The sequence below is a fragment of the Empidonax traillii genome, unplaced genomic scaffold, assembly GCF_003031625.1.
Source record: "Empidonax traillii isolate 1590-97213 ecotype Southwest subspecies unplaced genomic scaffold, ASM303162v1 scaffold135:size1941959, whole genome shotgun sequence".
NCBI classification, from domain to species: Eukaryota; Metazoa; Chordata; class Aves; order Passeriformes; family Tyrannidae; genus Empidonax; species Empidonax traillii.
Window position 1 is genome coordinate 391,147 of NW_020955328.1, and position 15,116 is coordinate 406,262.

Consider the following 15,116-nt stretch of genomic DNA (forward strand, 5'->3'; position numbering starts at 1 on the left):
TGGGAAGGGACTCAGTCAGGGGCCCCGAGGGAGGAGCAGTGGCACTGACCCACTGCACAGTGGCACTGACCCACTGCACACTGCCCTCGAGGGCAGTGCCTGCCCCATGAGGCCTCAGGGCCGTCACGCTCCAGTCACTCATCCCTGCAAGCGCTGACCCATTTCAACAGGGAAAGGTGGCTTTGAGGAGGAATGGGGGAATTCCCCACACCTGCCACGGTGCTGGGAAGGGACACATGGGCAGCATTACCTCCAGCTTCGCAAACTTGTCAGACTTGCAGCAGGCGTTCTCGGCGTTGATGAGCTTGGTCAGCAGGAACTCTCGGAACTCAGGGCTCTGCAGGGACAGAGCCAAGGTGGGAAACACCTGCTATTGTAAGACTCTCCATATCCCTGGTGCTGTACCAACCCAAAACGTGAGCTCACAGCACCCTGAAGCCCCTCCAGATGTGGAAGCATTGGTGGAAAACCCCAGACAGGCTTGAGGTGCCCTTCTGCACCAACACAGATGCCCCGGCACCAGAGCCACCATTGCTGCCTTGTATGGGTGATGCCACGCACTGGAGCATGGCCACTCACCCTACCATAAACCCCAGGGCTTCACTGGAAACCAAGATCAATGCAGATCAGCTCCAGAAGTCACGTTTTCCCCAAGAAGGTGGAAATGCTTGGAAACATCTCGGACAAACACATCTACTTTTTTTATGTCTTGGAATGTGCTTCCCTCAGCTCCTACCTTCTGGAACACCGGCGGGTGCGGCAGGGGTGGGCCAAAGGAGGGCACATCTTCCCGGGCTGTGACTGACACCTGCAGAACCAAAAGACATGTTATGGGTGCAGCAGGATAACATGGTTTATGCTACCTACACCCAGGTGATGTGTCAGATGGATGTGAGCTGTTCCAAGGCACATTCAAACACCAAGGAGCATCAGAACTAACAAATGAGCTGTTACAGGAGCTGTTATACACACATGTATTTTATACACAGATGTCTGTACACACACATCACATAACAGTACATATGTAATACACCTGTGTGCATACACATGTGTGTTCAGCACAAGGTACGAGAGCCTGCCAGGCCTAACGCTGGTTGTGTCACTGAGCGTGGGGCAGGTGCTGGGCAGCTGCCTCCAGAACTCAGTCTGAGATCATCGATTTATGGAATGGGTTGGGTTGGAAGGGACATTAAAGACCATCTATTCACACACCCCTGCCACAGGCAGAGGTACTTTCCGCTAGCCCAGGTTGCTCCAAGCCGCATCCAACCTGGTCTTGAACAATTCCAGGGATGGGGCAGCCACAGCTTTTCTAGGCAACCTGTGCCAAGGCCTCACCACCCTCAGGGAAGAAGTTCCTTCTAATCTCTCTAATCTAACCCTGCTCTCTGTCAGTGGGAAGCCATTCCCCCTTGCCCTGTCACTCCATGCCCTTGTCAAAAGAAGCTGAAGAAAAAACAGGCACGTGCACGTTGGGATTGCCCTTACCCTGTACGTTGTGTTATCTGCCTCGGGGTTTTCCACCTGCACCACGATGTAGGCGTGCAGGAAGTTGGAGGCAATCATGTCTGGGACAAACGGCGTGTTCTCCTCTTGGAAGATAATTGCCACGATGTCATTGCCAATGTGCCTCTTCCTCTGGAGCTAAGCAGGAAGGAAGAACATCAGGTCGGTAATGCCAGGCGGTTCCACTCCCATGGAAGCAAATGCCAGCTTGGGCTGGGAAGCCAAACAACTGCTGCCACGGTGCTGTGGTGCTAGGGCTCGGCAGCACCCATGGCACCGGGCAGGGCAACGTCAGTGCATCCCCACCCAGACCCTTCTGTGCAAGGAAACTCATCTCTCTTACTTGTTGTGTGTCTCCTTCGGTAAAAGGCAGCTTTGTAGAGACATGAAACATTATCTCCCTGTCCCTGAACACCGTGTACACAGATTCTGCTCCCGTCTGCCCGTGGCTGACATCCAGGCCTCCTCGAAAACTGGAGATGAAGGGAAAGGCAGGGAGAAAGGAAGAAATATTAATTAAAAGCCCCAGAGAGAGTGCCAGCGGCTGTCAGGGGACAGGCTGATGGAACAGCCCAGCTCATTTATCTTTATCTAGAAGTGAGCAAACGGAAAGAACAAACCACGTCAACATGTTGTAACCAAGCATCGCCATCACCACCCTGAAATACAGGGTGTGCACAGAGCAAGGCCAGTCAGCCAGGGCTGACCATAGCTGTGGGTACCAGCTGTGGGACTGGTGGTCTCATTATCCCTCACCAGCAGCAGGGGTCTCTGCCCACACTGTGGCTGCTGCAGCAACCACCCTGGAGGCACCCACAGCTGAGCCACGACATTGGGCACAGCACAATTCCACACATAGTTCCTTCCATCTATGGCTGAACATAGCCAGATTTTATCACAACCTCAAAGCTGCAGGGAAATAAGTTTTTCTCTCTTGGCAGCTCCAATTTTTTTTTTTTTTTGAAAACTCCCCCAGCTTTGAAAAACAAGCCAAAGCTATATTTGCTTCTGCTCTGCATATCCCGCTCATGAGTGAGATGACTTCTGTTCTCGCACATAGATATTTTTACATATGACATAGTCTCTTGTTAATGTATTTGTAAAATCACTGTTTTTATCTAACTTACCCTTTGAAGTCCTGGAGTGTTATGGTGTCTCCCAGAAAACTTAGGAAGTTCTTGAAGGCAGTGCTCTCTTCATTATTGCCAAACAGCTCCTCCTCTTGGGTCTGCAAAACACAGGGTGCATCTGCTGACAGCCCCCATCTCCCTGCCTGTCCATCCCCTGCCACCTCCTGCTCCATCCACAGGGTCCCTGGGGTGTGACCAGCACCTTGTTCCAGGCCTCTCCCCACCTCTGCTCCCCAGCTGGCACCACCACACTAACCACTGGCCACCAGCACTGTGTGTGGGCTGTCACAGCCTGCTTGGCCCCCAGGACACTCCAGCGTAAAACTGCTGAGAGCTACTTCTGACCCGCAGCAAGGACCTTGGGATAACGTCCAGGAAATATCAAAACACAAGTGAATCCTCCACTGGAAAATCCAAGCCCTAATCACCCTCCACGTGCTGTATTTCAAACCAGTGAGACCCTAATTGTGGCCTTGCATGAGTCACTCAGTCAAATCCAAAATGCAATATGTAAGATAATTAGAGTGCCTGTCAGAATAATTCTTGGTGAGTTCTGAGGCTGAGCTGCCTCTGCACTCCCCATCCTGAGTCCCCCAGCTAATGACAGCGTTTTCAGCAAGTGCCTGTCTTCAGAGCCTACAGTCTCTCTAGACAAACATAGCTGTTTTGCTGTCTAAACATACATCTGATTAAAATACCACGCCTGCTAAAATCCATTTTTCACATCCGCTTTTCCCTACAGCAGCTTGTGGGCTGATTTCCATGCTGAGATTTTTCAGTCACATCATTTTTTAATGAGTAGGGAAAACATCCCAGCAACAAGAAACGCAGTCATTGAGGACACAGAGGTGCTGCATGTGGCAGAATTAACAACAGGGTGGAGTCTGTGCCCATGAAACACGGCTCCCTGGTGTGCAGGGACATGTTCCACGAGAGTGGCATTGAGGCAACTCACCTGCCTGAACTTCTGATAGATCACACCAAACTTGAATGTGTTGTTGACCTCATGTTCATCATACGACACTATCATCTGGGATGCCTGCAGGAAAGCAAAATAGCAATTCTTTCGCCAGGTAGTTCAAAAGGTGACAGCCAAAAGATCAAACCCACGGGCCGTGACACCACTCCTCATGGTGGAGGGTGGGGAGAGCCCACAGGAGCTGCAACAGGGTATGGCAATGGCTGGGCAGCACCAGGAGAGCAGAGAGGGGAAAGAAGTCAAATTCCCACATAATTAGGCCAAAGGTTTTCAACAGTGGCCCCAGGTGGGGTTCTCAACACCCCTGCTGGGCAGGTCACCTTACCTTGGGGTAGAGAACCGGGTTAAACTTCAGCCCAGAGGCATCATCACAGAAGGCCTGTGGGCAAAAGGAAAGAGCAGTCAGTGGTGGGTCCCTGGCCAAAACTTCACAGCAAGGCCATGAGTGTGTTATAAAGAAGCCAAAGCCAGCATCTGATTACAGGAGCTCCCTGCTTCACATCCTCTCGTTGGATGTCACCTGGCTGGCACCCAACTGAGGATGCAGCAAAACAAGTCTCAGGTCTCTCTGTGGGTCAAAGGTGGTGCCACTTTCTCATCTATTCTCCGAGATATCAACCAGTGACCTGCCTGGGATCAGCAGGAACTTAACAGCGGGGCCAGCATGTAGCACCACCCACGTGCCCCTTGACCTGAGAGCCAAGGCACTGCTGCCCAACGCTGTCCAACACATCCTCACACATCCCAACGCTGCCTGAGCTGCACTGGCACAGGCTTTGCTGCGGGTGCCCCAGCCCAGCTGGGCATTTTACCTTGGCAATCTGGGGGATGCTTGGAAGCTTGCTGAATCCTGCCAGTGGGATCCTTTCATGCAACGTCTTCACTTTAGACCTAGCAAAGAAGCAAGGAGCAGACAGATATCAGGGAATGCCCACAGCAAAGCCATGCCAGGTGTTGGGAAACTCCATTGCGCTCCATTTGTTGGCCTGGTTAGTGAGCAAAGGCTCAATTTGCCTTCTCATCTCTGCAGCTCTTCAAATATTCATAGTTTGGAGAGAAATGACAAAATGCTTCAGACATGCTGGGTCCTGTCAGCTTACAGAGGGATGGCGAGAGATGTGACTGGTGTTAGCACAGAGAGGATTAAACCTGCAGAGGTTTACACTCAGTTCCAGCGGGTTTAGCAACAGATCAAAGTCTCATGTTCATTATCAGGTTTGGGCAGTCCCAGCACAGAAACACAAGGACGCTGCCACTGCTTCCCATCCCACCCTGACCCCCTGCACGTTGCTGCCAGTCTGGCTCAAGCATTTGCTGTAGAAACCGGGGACTCCCAAAGAGAGAACATTTTGTTAAACAAGGCATTTTTTTCCATACCTGAGTATAACCCTTAAATATTCTGTGCCATCTGTCTCCTCACATTTAACAGAAAGGATCAGATTTCCAAGGCTGCTGGCTGTACAGTAGAAATTTAAATGATCCTAAAAATAGAAAAAAGCATGTTAGCAGCAGGGAAGCAGCTTACCGATGGCAAGGACGCTGCCCGGACACTCACCTGCCACCCTGCAACCCTCCCGACCCTAAGAGACACACACTCTCACCCCCTTGCCAGGACCAGGGCTGTAATCCCTCTGCCAGTGGACTTTAGCACCCTGCTCTCGGTGTGTTCAGAGGGCCAAAGAGGATTACAGGACTGTGAGCAAGAGGACAGGGGCTGCCATGCTGGGCCCGTGCAGCTGGTCAAGCCCAGGCTCCCCACAGCCAGGAGGCTCAGAGCCTGGTGTCCTGGGATCCCTGCAGCTGTGGGGCCAGGCTGAAGGCTCTGTGTGTGGCCATCACTGCAATGCTGGGAACCTTCTGGGGCCTTCACTCCTTGCAAAGGAGGAAGTTGCAAAATTTACCCATTTTGTTCACAACTGGAGAGTTTTTCTTGGGCAAGGGTGTGCCATTTTTAGCCCCGAGGGGTGGGGGCACCCACCTTCCCCAGGAAATGCTTGCGGTAGGCTCTGGCCTCTCCCTTGCACTCCAGCTTGTAGCCATAGGTGCTGGGGCTGAGGTTCTCCTCCTCCTCCTCACAGATGCTGCTGTCGGACGAAGTGGGCGTGCCAAGGTTTTCCGGGTCTTCGATCCAGTACCCCCCAAACTGGGGCAGGATGACCAATGGGTACGGCCTGCCCTTCTCTAGGATCTGGAGAGACATGTGCCATGACGGGTCAGACAGGACAGGGGCGTGGATGTGGGTGCAGAGCTCATTGCCCCACGTTCTTCCCCCTCCTGCAGCAGACCCTGGCACCGGGGAAAGGAGTCCAGCCCAGAAGGCATTTGGGGGGGTTCAGTGCACCCACCTCATCAATGCTGGGGTATGGGATGTAGTCTTCCTGGAAAAAACAACCAAAACACCATCTATGACCATATGTTCCCAACCAGCCATCTCTTCACCCCAGACTTGCACACACAACCTGGAGAGCATCTCCATCACCCACTGCTCTGGTCCCTCCCATCTTCCCAGTGCTGTGGCAAACCCCAACCCTTTGACATAGCTCAACACTGAAATGCTCTGGCCTGGACATAAAGCTGGATTAGGGATTTACAGGCACCGAATTCCCATCTTTGCAATTCAATCAGTGTCTTGTTTTCAGACAACATCTAAATCCTCTCCAGCCCTTTGAGTGACTGTCTTTGATGATCACATTAAACATCTAGGGGGGAGGGCACATGAAGAGATCCCCACAAGAAACAAAAATCAACCAACCTTGTGTTTCTGGCTTCCAGACCTCTGTTCTTCCAGTTTTGGTGCCTGTTTGGAACAAAATGAATGGATTCTATAACTGAGATGTTTTCAGCAACACAGGCAGTTGGCCCACCAACATGAGGGTATTTTGCCGCCTAGAGATAGCTCCGACCCAAGTGGCTGAAAGGGGAGCTTGTGCTCAGGATGAGCCTCCCAGCATGGTAATGTAGGAGATGCTGTGGGGCCTCTGCCCTCACAGGCTCTGCTGAGGGGAATATCCCACTATTCCTGGCATGCACACTGCTGCTCACCTGCATTTTTTCCAGCATTTCGAAGAATTCTGCCGACTGAAAAGAAAAGAAGGAAATTTCTTGTTTGATGAAGTGGACACAAGGCAAGCCAGCCCAAGCCACATCACAGCAGGGACACTGGATCCCCACCCCAGACCGGGCACCCTGGCTCTGGCCCTCGGCAGAAATGGGGAAGAGACTCCATCCATAACTGAGGGGGTGTGCCCTCAAGATACCCCGTCCAGTCCTGCTGCTGAGCAGAGCTGGGGCCTGCAGCATCCCACACACAGTGCCCCCCTGTACCACTGTGGACAGCACATGGATGAGTGAAGGGCAGCAGCTCCCTGACTACCCAAAGGCTCCTGCTCCACATTCCATTTCCAGGGAAGCCTGGGAAGAGGGGCTGAGCGAGGCCACGGCACTTGTCCTGCTCCCCATGCATGAGCAGGCAGCTGTGACCCCAGGAGCTCCTGTCCAGCCCAACTCAGAGGTCAGCATCACTGCTGGAGCTCCCTTTGCCAGCAGCCCTTGGCCCCTCAGCTCCCCAGTTGTGTGCATGATATGGTCAGTGATCTTGAGTCATTTCTTTTCCTAATCACAGCAGTGTTAGCGAAGCTGCTGCCAGCGGCACTGTGCTGCCTGGTGCGGGGTTAATCCCCACTCCCCTCTTGCCAGATGAACTAAAGAGATCAGTCAGCCTGACTCCAATTAGAAGTGCTGTGTGTGCCCTCTGCAGAGCACCAGTCCCACAGTCAGCCCATTCTGCTGCCTGGCTCAAGGGCTGTGGCTGCCCTGCCCGGCCAGTGCTGGGGGAGGACCCGCAGCCACCACACACACAGGGCACATGGCCCTGAGTCCTGGGTGATGTGTAGTGAGGGGGCCCAGGGACAAGAACCCAACCAGAGCTTGGACAGGCCATCATCACCTCTCCACGAGAGGTGCCAAAACCATGCTAGTCACTCAGCCACACTCTCACCCTTGGTGACAGGGTTCTTCAGGTAACCCCTTTCCCATGCTGATCTACCTGTGCTTCCCAGTGGGGCTCTGGTCCTGGTGGCAGCCACTGCGATGAGAAGCTACTCCAGGGCCACCCCTCCACCCCTTCAGCACAGCTGAACCTCAGCTAGACAATCCTTGCCCAGCTTTTCCTGCTCTCAGGTACACACAAATAAATTACCCACTCAAACTACAGCTGTAAATTGACAGGATTGCTCCCACAGGAAATGTTGTGGCACCCCCAGTAAAGCAGTAAGTGGCTTTTCTGGAGGTGTGACGCAGCAGCCCTGTCTCTCTATCATCCCTCCTCCCCTCTAACCCGTGTTTGCTCCTGGCCTCCCGCCCTGCTCCAGGTGCAGTAATCCCAGCTCACACGGCTGAGGAGAGGCTGGGCCATGGCAGACACTGCCAAGCTGGGTGGAGAGTAGAAAGCAGGATCAGCAGCTCCCATGCTACCAGCTATCAGAAAAGTCTGCAGGAGAGGGTTGTGCAATTTGGAGCAGAAGGGATCACGGTGAAAAGGGGGAAGGCCTGGGGGGTGATTTTTAGTGAACTCATAGAATGGACTGAATTTCTCAAAACACAAAAAAAAAAGAAGAAAAAAACAGAGGATGAGGTGAAAAAATAAAAATCAAAGGCCAAAGGAAAACCTGAGAGATGTTCCTTTAATAACTGTGGTGAGCGAAGGTCAAATTTACAGCAAGAGCAGTCTACAGCTGCTGGCACAGGTGGGGCAGCTGTGGCTCAGACACAGCCCTGGCCGTGTTCCCAGCTTAGACTAAGCCCACCCTTACCTACCACCCCTGCAGCAGTTAAAAAGAGCCTTGTCTCAGACAGCTCTGTGCCCACAGCTGGACACTCTTTAAAAAGGCTTTTTCTTAGTTTGAGCTTGGTTTGGATTTCATTTATCTCCAAGTTTAAATGTTCTTTGAGTCAATTTGGGTAGTTTCAGGTAGCCAGAGACAAGACCTGACCACCGTGGCACCAGATCCACCTGCTGCAGTGAGTCCCACAGAAAATGCCCACATGTACTGAACAAAACAGCAGCAGCCTGTGCTCTTCAGGGCATTGTGCATACTTGGCTTCACCAGGCCACAAACATTCTGGTAATTACAGTGTGTGCCTAATGACACCTTTGTGGTGCCGGCAAGAAGCCATGTCACCCACCGAGGGTACAGCCAGCACAAGGGATGACACTCACTGTGCTTGGGCTTTTGCTCCAAACTGAACCTGCACTGGCACCTGCAATGGCACCAAAGGCAGCCCAGAGCGTGCAGCACTGCCCTGCCACTTTCACAAGACAAACTTTGGCCTGTGTCCTGAGTTTAGTGGCGTATCCCTGTGAACAAGGAGCACTTGGAGAAGTTGCAGCTGGCAACTTCTGGCACTGGCAGTGGCCAGTAAGTGGTTGCTTCAGAGGTTTACAAATAAAATGATACCCAGAAAAACCCTGCATCAGGCAGGAGCTGCCACGGATGGAGGGCAGCGAGCAGAGCTGTGCCAGTACCCCTCCCCAGCACTCCCCCCCATATGTCCTAGCACTCACCAGCAATCCCAGAAGAAATTCATCACTTTCTCGGCATCAGCCCCCGCCTGCATCAGCCACGCAGCCACGACTGCTGCCGCAGCAAATCTTCCTCACGGGCACCCAGCAGGAGCGGCCGAGCACTAGCCCGGCCATCCCTGCCCAGCCCCACACCTCCCTTCGTTAATATTTCCCCAAGCCAAAGGCACGGCAGGACGGCTGCCTTGTTATTCCAAAGGGTGGCTCCCCTGGGAGGCAAAGTGCCTGGAACAGGTTGGGCAGGAAGCAGGGAGGGTTTGCAGAGGACGGGCAGGTGCCTGCTGGGATGCAATGCAAGGCTCCGCAGGCAGGATGTAAAGCCCCACGATGGGGATGCACGGCCCCACGGAGGGACTCATGGCCCTGCAGCAAGATGCACTGTGCCCCTCAGGTGGGCACTCTCCTGGGAGAGAGGCAGGAGAAACCAGGCACTGGACAAGAGCTAGAAAATCCCTCTCTTCCTGGAAATCTGTATGCACAAAAAAGCCAAAGCCATTCCAAACATGCTGAATGAATCCCAGATGTAAATCCATTCAGAGTCAGTGCAGGACAACCCATGCTGCTGGCTCAGGAGCTGCAGAATGGGCACCAGCACCAACAGGGCCTTCCCATCCCAGCAGCACCAGGGAGGAGGCAGAATGCAGCCTCTTTGGCCAGAATGCCTGCGTGGCTCTGACAAAGCACAAGCAGTCTCAGCTGGCAGTGATTTGCTCCTGTCCCAAAGCCCATGCCTATCCCCATCCCCCTCTGTGATACTAAGCCTTGCACAGATCTCTGGGAAGCACCTTAGAGTCTACCAAGAACAGAGCAGAGCAGGATGAGGACCAAGGACTTCAACTCAATGCATTCATGGTGTGCAGCATCTCATGGCAGGCTCAGCTTACGCCGGGGCCAAGTGACCACTCACATCCTCTGCACTGGCTGCCTCCACCAGAGAACCCAACCGACCCCTGAGAACCACATCTCCACTTCATAGTCACCTCAACTTTCCCTTCATCAAGCTGATGGCTCCTTAATCCCTGACATCTCCTGCCCCAGGCACCTTGAGGTCCAACTCTTAAATATCAGCAGATGCGTCCCACACACTGCCTGCCTTGAGCCAGTGGCAGGGAGACCAAAGTGGCAGCAGAGGCACTAGGAACCTCCAAACAAGGAGACACGCAAACAAACCCAGAGGCCCACAGACAACTCCCAGCCTGGAAAACACACGGCTTTATTTCTGTTTGGCATCTCTGGAGTTCCCTATGCCCGGCACAGCTTAGCAGTGGCCGAGTGGTCCCTGGCAGGAGGGAGCGGTAGGTTGGCCCCTGCAGCAGCGCCCACCTGCCAGGGACACACTGTCTGCCTCGTGCTGGCACAGAACCTCCCACCACGGTGCTTGGGGAGGGTTACTGGAAAGAAAACAGCACTGGAACTCAGCACCCTGCTTGGCATCGCTGCTCCCGATTGCATAATGTGAGCGGCAGCGCAGGATGGGCCGCTGGCATACATGCCCTGCCGCCACGGATGGGTAGATGGATGGTGTTGGAACAGGCTGCCGGCTGAATTCCAGAAACCACCTACTGCTGCTCCCGCGGGAACAGCCCTAATCCGTACAGCTGCTGCGTTGGAAGTGCCGTTCCTCACCAGCCTGGCTTTCCAAAAGCGGTGCCTCGGCTGGACTGCGCCCACGGCCCGGCCCGGCCCCGCGGGGCTGTGCACTCACCTTCATGGTCGGGGGGGCCGTCAGGGGGGGTGACAGCGGCCGCTCCGGGACGGTCACATCCGCACTGTTCAGCAGCTCCTGCTTCCTGGAAAACCAAACACAGGCGTGTCAGCTCTCCCCTGCCTGAGTCAGCATGCAAGGCAGGAGATAAGGGTTATCTCCCTTGGCAAAGCCATGGCATGTGGCTGCCTTTACAGTAATAGCTGGAATCTGAGAATAAACCCAACAGACAGCGTTAGAAAGGGATAAAAGGAACCAGAAAAGCCCCGTGCCCAGGGCGGGCTGTGAGCCCTCACTGCCCCTGTGTGGTGCTGGTGGTGCAGGGACAGCAAGGCTGGGTTCCTGTGACAGCCCATGCCTTCTGGCAGCAGAGGAACCCAGCTTGGTGACGCCCAGGGACACCCCAACGCGGGTTTGGAGGCACCCAGCCAAGGGCCCCTTTGACAACAGGGCACCTGGCACAGGCACTGTATTTGGAGGCAGCAAGAAGCATCAGGAAGATGCAAGACCACAGGGAAGCAGGGAGCAGACACCGTGCTACGGACAAAAGCCCCCTAAACCTCAGAAAGGCACGGCCTCAACCCTCCACTCAACAAAATCTCCATCCCTCTCACCCGGCAGTTCCTGGGCAGGCAGCCACTCTGTCACACAGCAGCACTGCCAGATGCTCCTCGGGGAGTCAGAAAATCAGAGATTTAATTTAGTTTCCTCTCGTCCCTGCCAGGTTAGTCCTGCAGAAACCGGGCCAAAATGTCCAACTGTTTATCTCACCATAACGAGGTTTGGTTCCCATGGCAGCCTGCCCTGGGATGGCTCCTCACAGCACAGTGTGCACAGCAGCGGGCACTGATGCCCGCTGAGGCCCCCTCCAAAACACGTAGTTCCTGCCAGAGGGTGCAGGAAACACTTGCCCTCACCACCAGCCCCACCATCCTGGGCCCTGCCCTCCCACTCACAATGTCCTCTCCTCCCAAGTCCCATCACTTGTGACAACAGGTGACAATCACCTGCCGGTCATGGGAGAAGCTCAGGTGGCTCCAGCCCCTCCTTGGCAAGGCCCTGTGTCACAGAGAAGCTGAGGAATGCTAAGGGGATGAAGTGGGGATGAAGCAGGGAGGCAGTGGGGATGCTGGGAAGGCAAAGTGGGACCAGCAACAGTGCCCCTCACAGCCACAAGGTACCAGGGGCTGCAGCACCACTTGGGCTGTGCCAGCAGTGCAGCCACAGCCAGAGCAACTGAGAGAAACACCCATCAGGTTGTGTCCAAACGTGAATCCAGACCAAGGACTGATGTTTCCCATTATATGAAACCAAAATACATCATCTTTTTTTTTTTTTTTTTTTTTGTCTCAAAGTAGGTTAAATTTACATTGTTATATCTCTTTTGAGCTCTTGGCAATTTTTCCATGCAAAAAATGAATTGAAGCAATGTGGGGCAATGGCAGAATTCCTCTCCTGCCCACCATACTGTTTATCTAGCTCCTTCCCTCTCTGCTCTCCTCAATCTCACCATGACTCCACTGCTGAAAAATGCCGAGGATGACAGATTTTCCCTGTTTGCTCTTTGACTTTCTAGGACACTAAAGCACACTCTGATCTGGAGCAAACCACTCATCCTCTGCTCTCCTTGCTTTGAACCCTGAGCTCTGCCTGATTGCACTCAGCTGCACAGCAGCCTCAAAGGCATAAAATGGATACGACTTTGCAAAGATTAAAGTTATAGGGATGTGCACAAATAATTTGATTTGATCTGGGATTTGTAGTGGGTTGCTATAGTATCGTATTCTAAGTATCATAAAATCACCCAACTTAACAACACGTTCCTCTGTCACATGCTGCTTCTTTGGGGCCAAACTGATGGAACTGCTCCTGCAGTTCTGGGAGAGCAAAACAAGCCCATCCCCAACCACCACTTGGAACAAGCCTCCACGCTGGGAACCTGTTACGCTGAAGCCCAATCACAGATGCCAGTGATTCAATCTGCCATCAGCGCTGGGGTCAAGGGCTAGTGGTCGATTTCCCAAACAGATTACCCTCAGAGGATGACAAATGAATCATGAGGAAGATCAGCACGTCTTTGTCTGTGCACCAGGGTACAATCCAAGGATCCCCTTGAAGTGACCCCAGAGCCAGCAGGGGCTCTTGGCAGCCCCACACTGAGACACAGCGCCCAGCTGGCACTGAGAACACAAGTGTGCAGAGCCCAAACCACAGCAAAGGTCACAGGTGCCCCTGCCAGCAAAGAATGAGGCTGGGGATGCAGAGCTCACCCTGCAGCTCGCCCTGCACTCACCTCTCGCTGGCACCACGGGAGATGTGCGGCTCCAGCATCCACAGTGCAACCAAAGGTCACAGCATTGTGCTCGCTTCCCAAGGGGGCACCTGGTGCCCAGCAGGCTCTGGCAGCCCCCAGTGCCCCTGCACCCACCCTGGCCATGGCCACAGCTGGGCACCAGCACACAGGATGGGTGAGAGCAGCCTCCAGAGCCGCAGGGCTGGACACTGGTCTCTCCAGAAGGAAGCACAGGCATCGCTTTAGTCATTTGATTTCTTTGTTTTTCTCATTAGGCAAATTAAGAAAGAAGGAAAAGAAAGAATTAGAATCCTGCATACTTAGTAAATCTAATTAAGGAAATACCTTAATGCAGTTATGCAGGGCTGACTGCAGGGTTTCCTAATGGAGACTGAGATCAGCTCTGCCATCCTGACGTGGTCCCATCCAGGACCCAGCTGTTGCCAGCTCCCAGGGAGGCAGAGCCCACCAGGCCAGGGCTGCTCCCCTGGCTTCTCCCAAAGTGGGAGAAAATGGGCATTTTTAACCCCATTTTGAATGCATGGGCATTGGTGAGCTCCCAGCAGAGTGAGGGTAGGTGAGGTCTTTCTCTTTAAAGCATCCCTGATCACATCCCGAAAGTACCTTTAAATTTATACACTAAATTTGGTAAACTCCACTGACATACTGAAATTCTGATTAAAAAGTCCTGTTGAGAAGAGAGCCAGAGCTGCCCGGACCCCCAAAGTGTTCCCAGACAGACTCTGACTCCAAGTACACACTTCCCTCCTGCTCTCTCAGCCCAAACCCTAATGAAAAACTCCTAATGTATCCCACCTTCTCATTTTGTCCATCTGATTTCCCAGATGGGCTCCAAATTGACACATTCATAGAAATCACACGTTGGAAGGGGAGATGTCAACATATTACCTGACACAGCAAAGTTCTCCACACTGAACAGTTGGCTCTACCTCTGTCACACTGTGGAAATGAGACAGGGGCATCCCAGGTTACCCTTATGCCTACACTTAATTCCACAGATCAAACCTGGCCTAAGGAGGTGCCAAACTCCTACAGCAACAAGTTCCGCCTGTCAGATGTTGCATCTTTGAGAAGGTCAGCAATGACTGTCCTGTAAATTAACAGCCTCTATTTCTGGACTCATCATTTTTTATCCTTGATGGGAATTACCTTGCCAGCTGCTTCTTTTTTAGTTTATTTAATATTCTGTGCCCAGTCTGTTAAGTTTTCAGAGGGGACCATGCTTCCACATTGCTTTCCATCCTCCCCCTCCCTGAGCTCAGCCCTGTCCGTGGCAGGCAGTGGGAGTGGGGAGCAGGCTGCTCACCCTCCCTCTACGAGGGCTCCTCTCCATCCCCCACACGGCTGGGACTGACCCCTGGCTCCCAGGACACAAGCACCTGCCGATACCCCAGGCAGAGCAGCAGTGGCCCAGGAACCCTCGGCAGCTGCTCACAAATTGCACAAAAATCATCCAACCAACACTGTGGATTTTTTGCAACATGGACAAGGGCACCTTGATGAGGGTTTACACCTGGAAATCTGCAGTGAGTGCCTGAACAAAGCACCTTGCCCTGACTTTGATCAGCTCTCCACCCAATCCCGGGATGCCAGGCAAGCAAGATCTCGCTGCATCATCACTCATCCCAGGGAGGACATAAGCAGAGGACACACACTGCTGCAGGCTTCCACCAAAGTCAGACAGACCCAAGGCCCTAGAAACCCCCCAGACCCGGGCTCCAGAGCCCCCCAAGACCTGGACTCCTGCCCGAGCAGCCAGTGCTGCAGAGCTGCCAGAGCACTGGGCAGAGCCCCTGCCACGGAACATCTTCCCTAAAAACTGATTTACCTTGCTATGTCCTGGCTCAGGATGGCCCTGCAGCATTACCTTCTCACACAGAAGCCTCAAGTCAGGGAAAAAA

At 53.4% G+C, this 15,116-nt stretch overlaps 1 protein-coding gene across 7 annotated transcripts in view; it reads right to left on the bottom strand.

Annotated features, from left to right (window-relative positions):
• RAP1GAP2 (RAP1 GTPase activating protein 2) overlaps window positions 1-15,116 on the bottom strand; it is a 56,115-nt gene that overhangs the window by 10,992 nt on the left and 30,007 nt on the right. For 6 of the 7 annotated variants that reach the window (XM_027883792.1, XM_027883790.1, XM_027883789.1 and 3 more), the window contains 14 exons: window positions 10,902-10,986; window positions 6,658-6,693; window positions 6,368-6,412; window positions 5,961-5,993; window positions 5,594-5,803; window positions 4,993-5,096; window positions 4,428-4,506; window positions 3,941-3,994; window positions 3,592-3,675; window positions 2,634-2,734; window positions 1,850-1,979; window positions 1,489-1,644; window positions 737-808; window positions 251-337 (listed from right to left, as the gene is read on the bottom strand). In XM_027883792.1, coding sequence (XP_027739593.1) covers window positions 251-337; window positions 737-808; window positions 1,489-1,644; window positions 1,850-1,979; window positions 2,634-2,734; window positions 3,592-3,675; window positions 3,941-3,994; window positions 4,428-4,506; window positions 4,993-5,096; window positions 5,594-5,803; window positions 5,961-5,993; window positions 6,368-6,412; window positions 6,658-6,693; window positions 10,902-10,986 — 1,276 coding nt within the window. The remainder of the gene's footprint in view (window positions 1-250; window positions 338-736; window positions 809-1,488; window positions 1,645-1,849; window positions 1,980-2,633; window positions 2,735-3,591; window positions 3,676-3,940; window positions 3,995-4,427; window positions 4,507-4,992; window positions 5,097-5,593; window positions 5,804-5,960; window positions 5,994-6,367; window positions 6,413-6,657; window positions 6,694-10,901; window positions 10,987-15,116) is intronic. The other variant, XM_027883791.1, reaches the window with a different exon arrangement.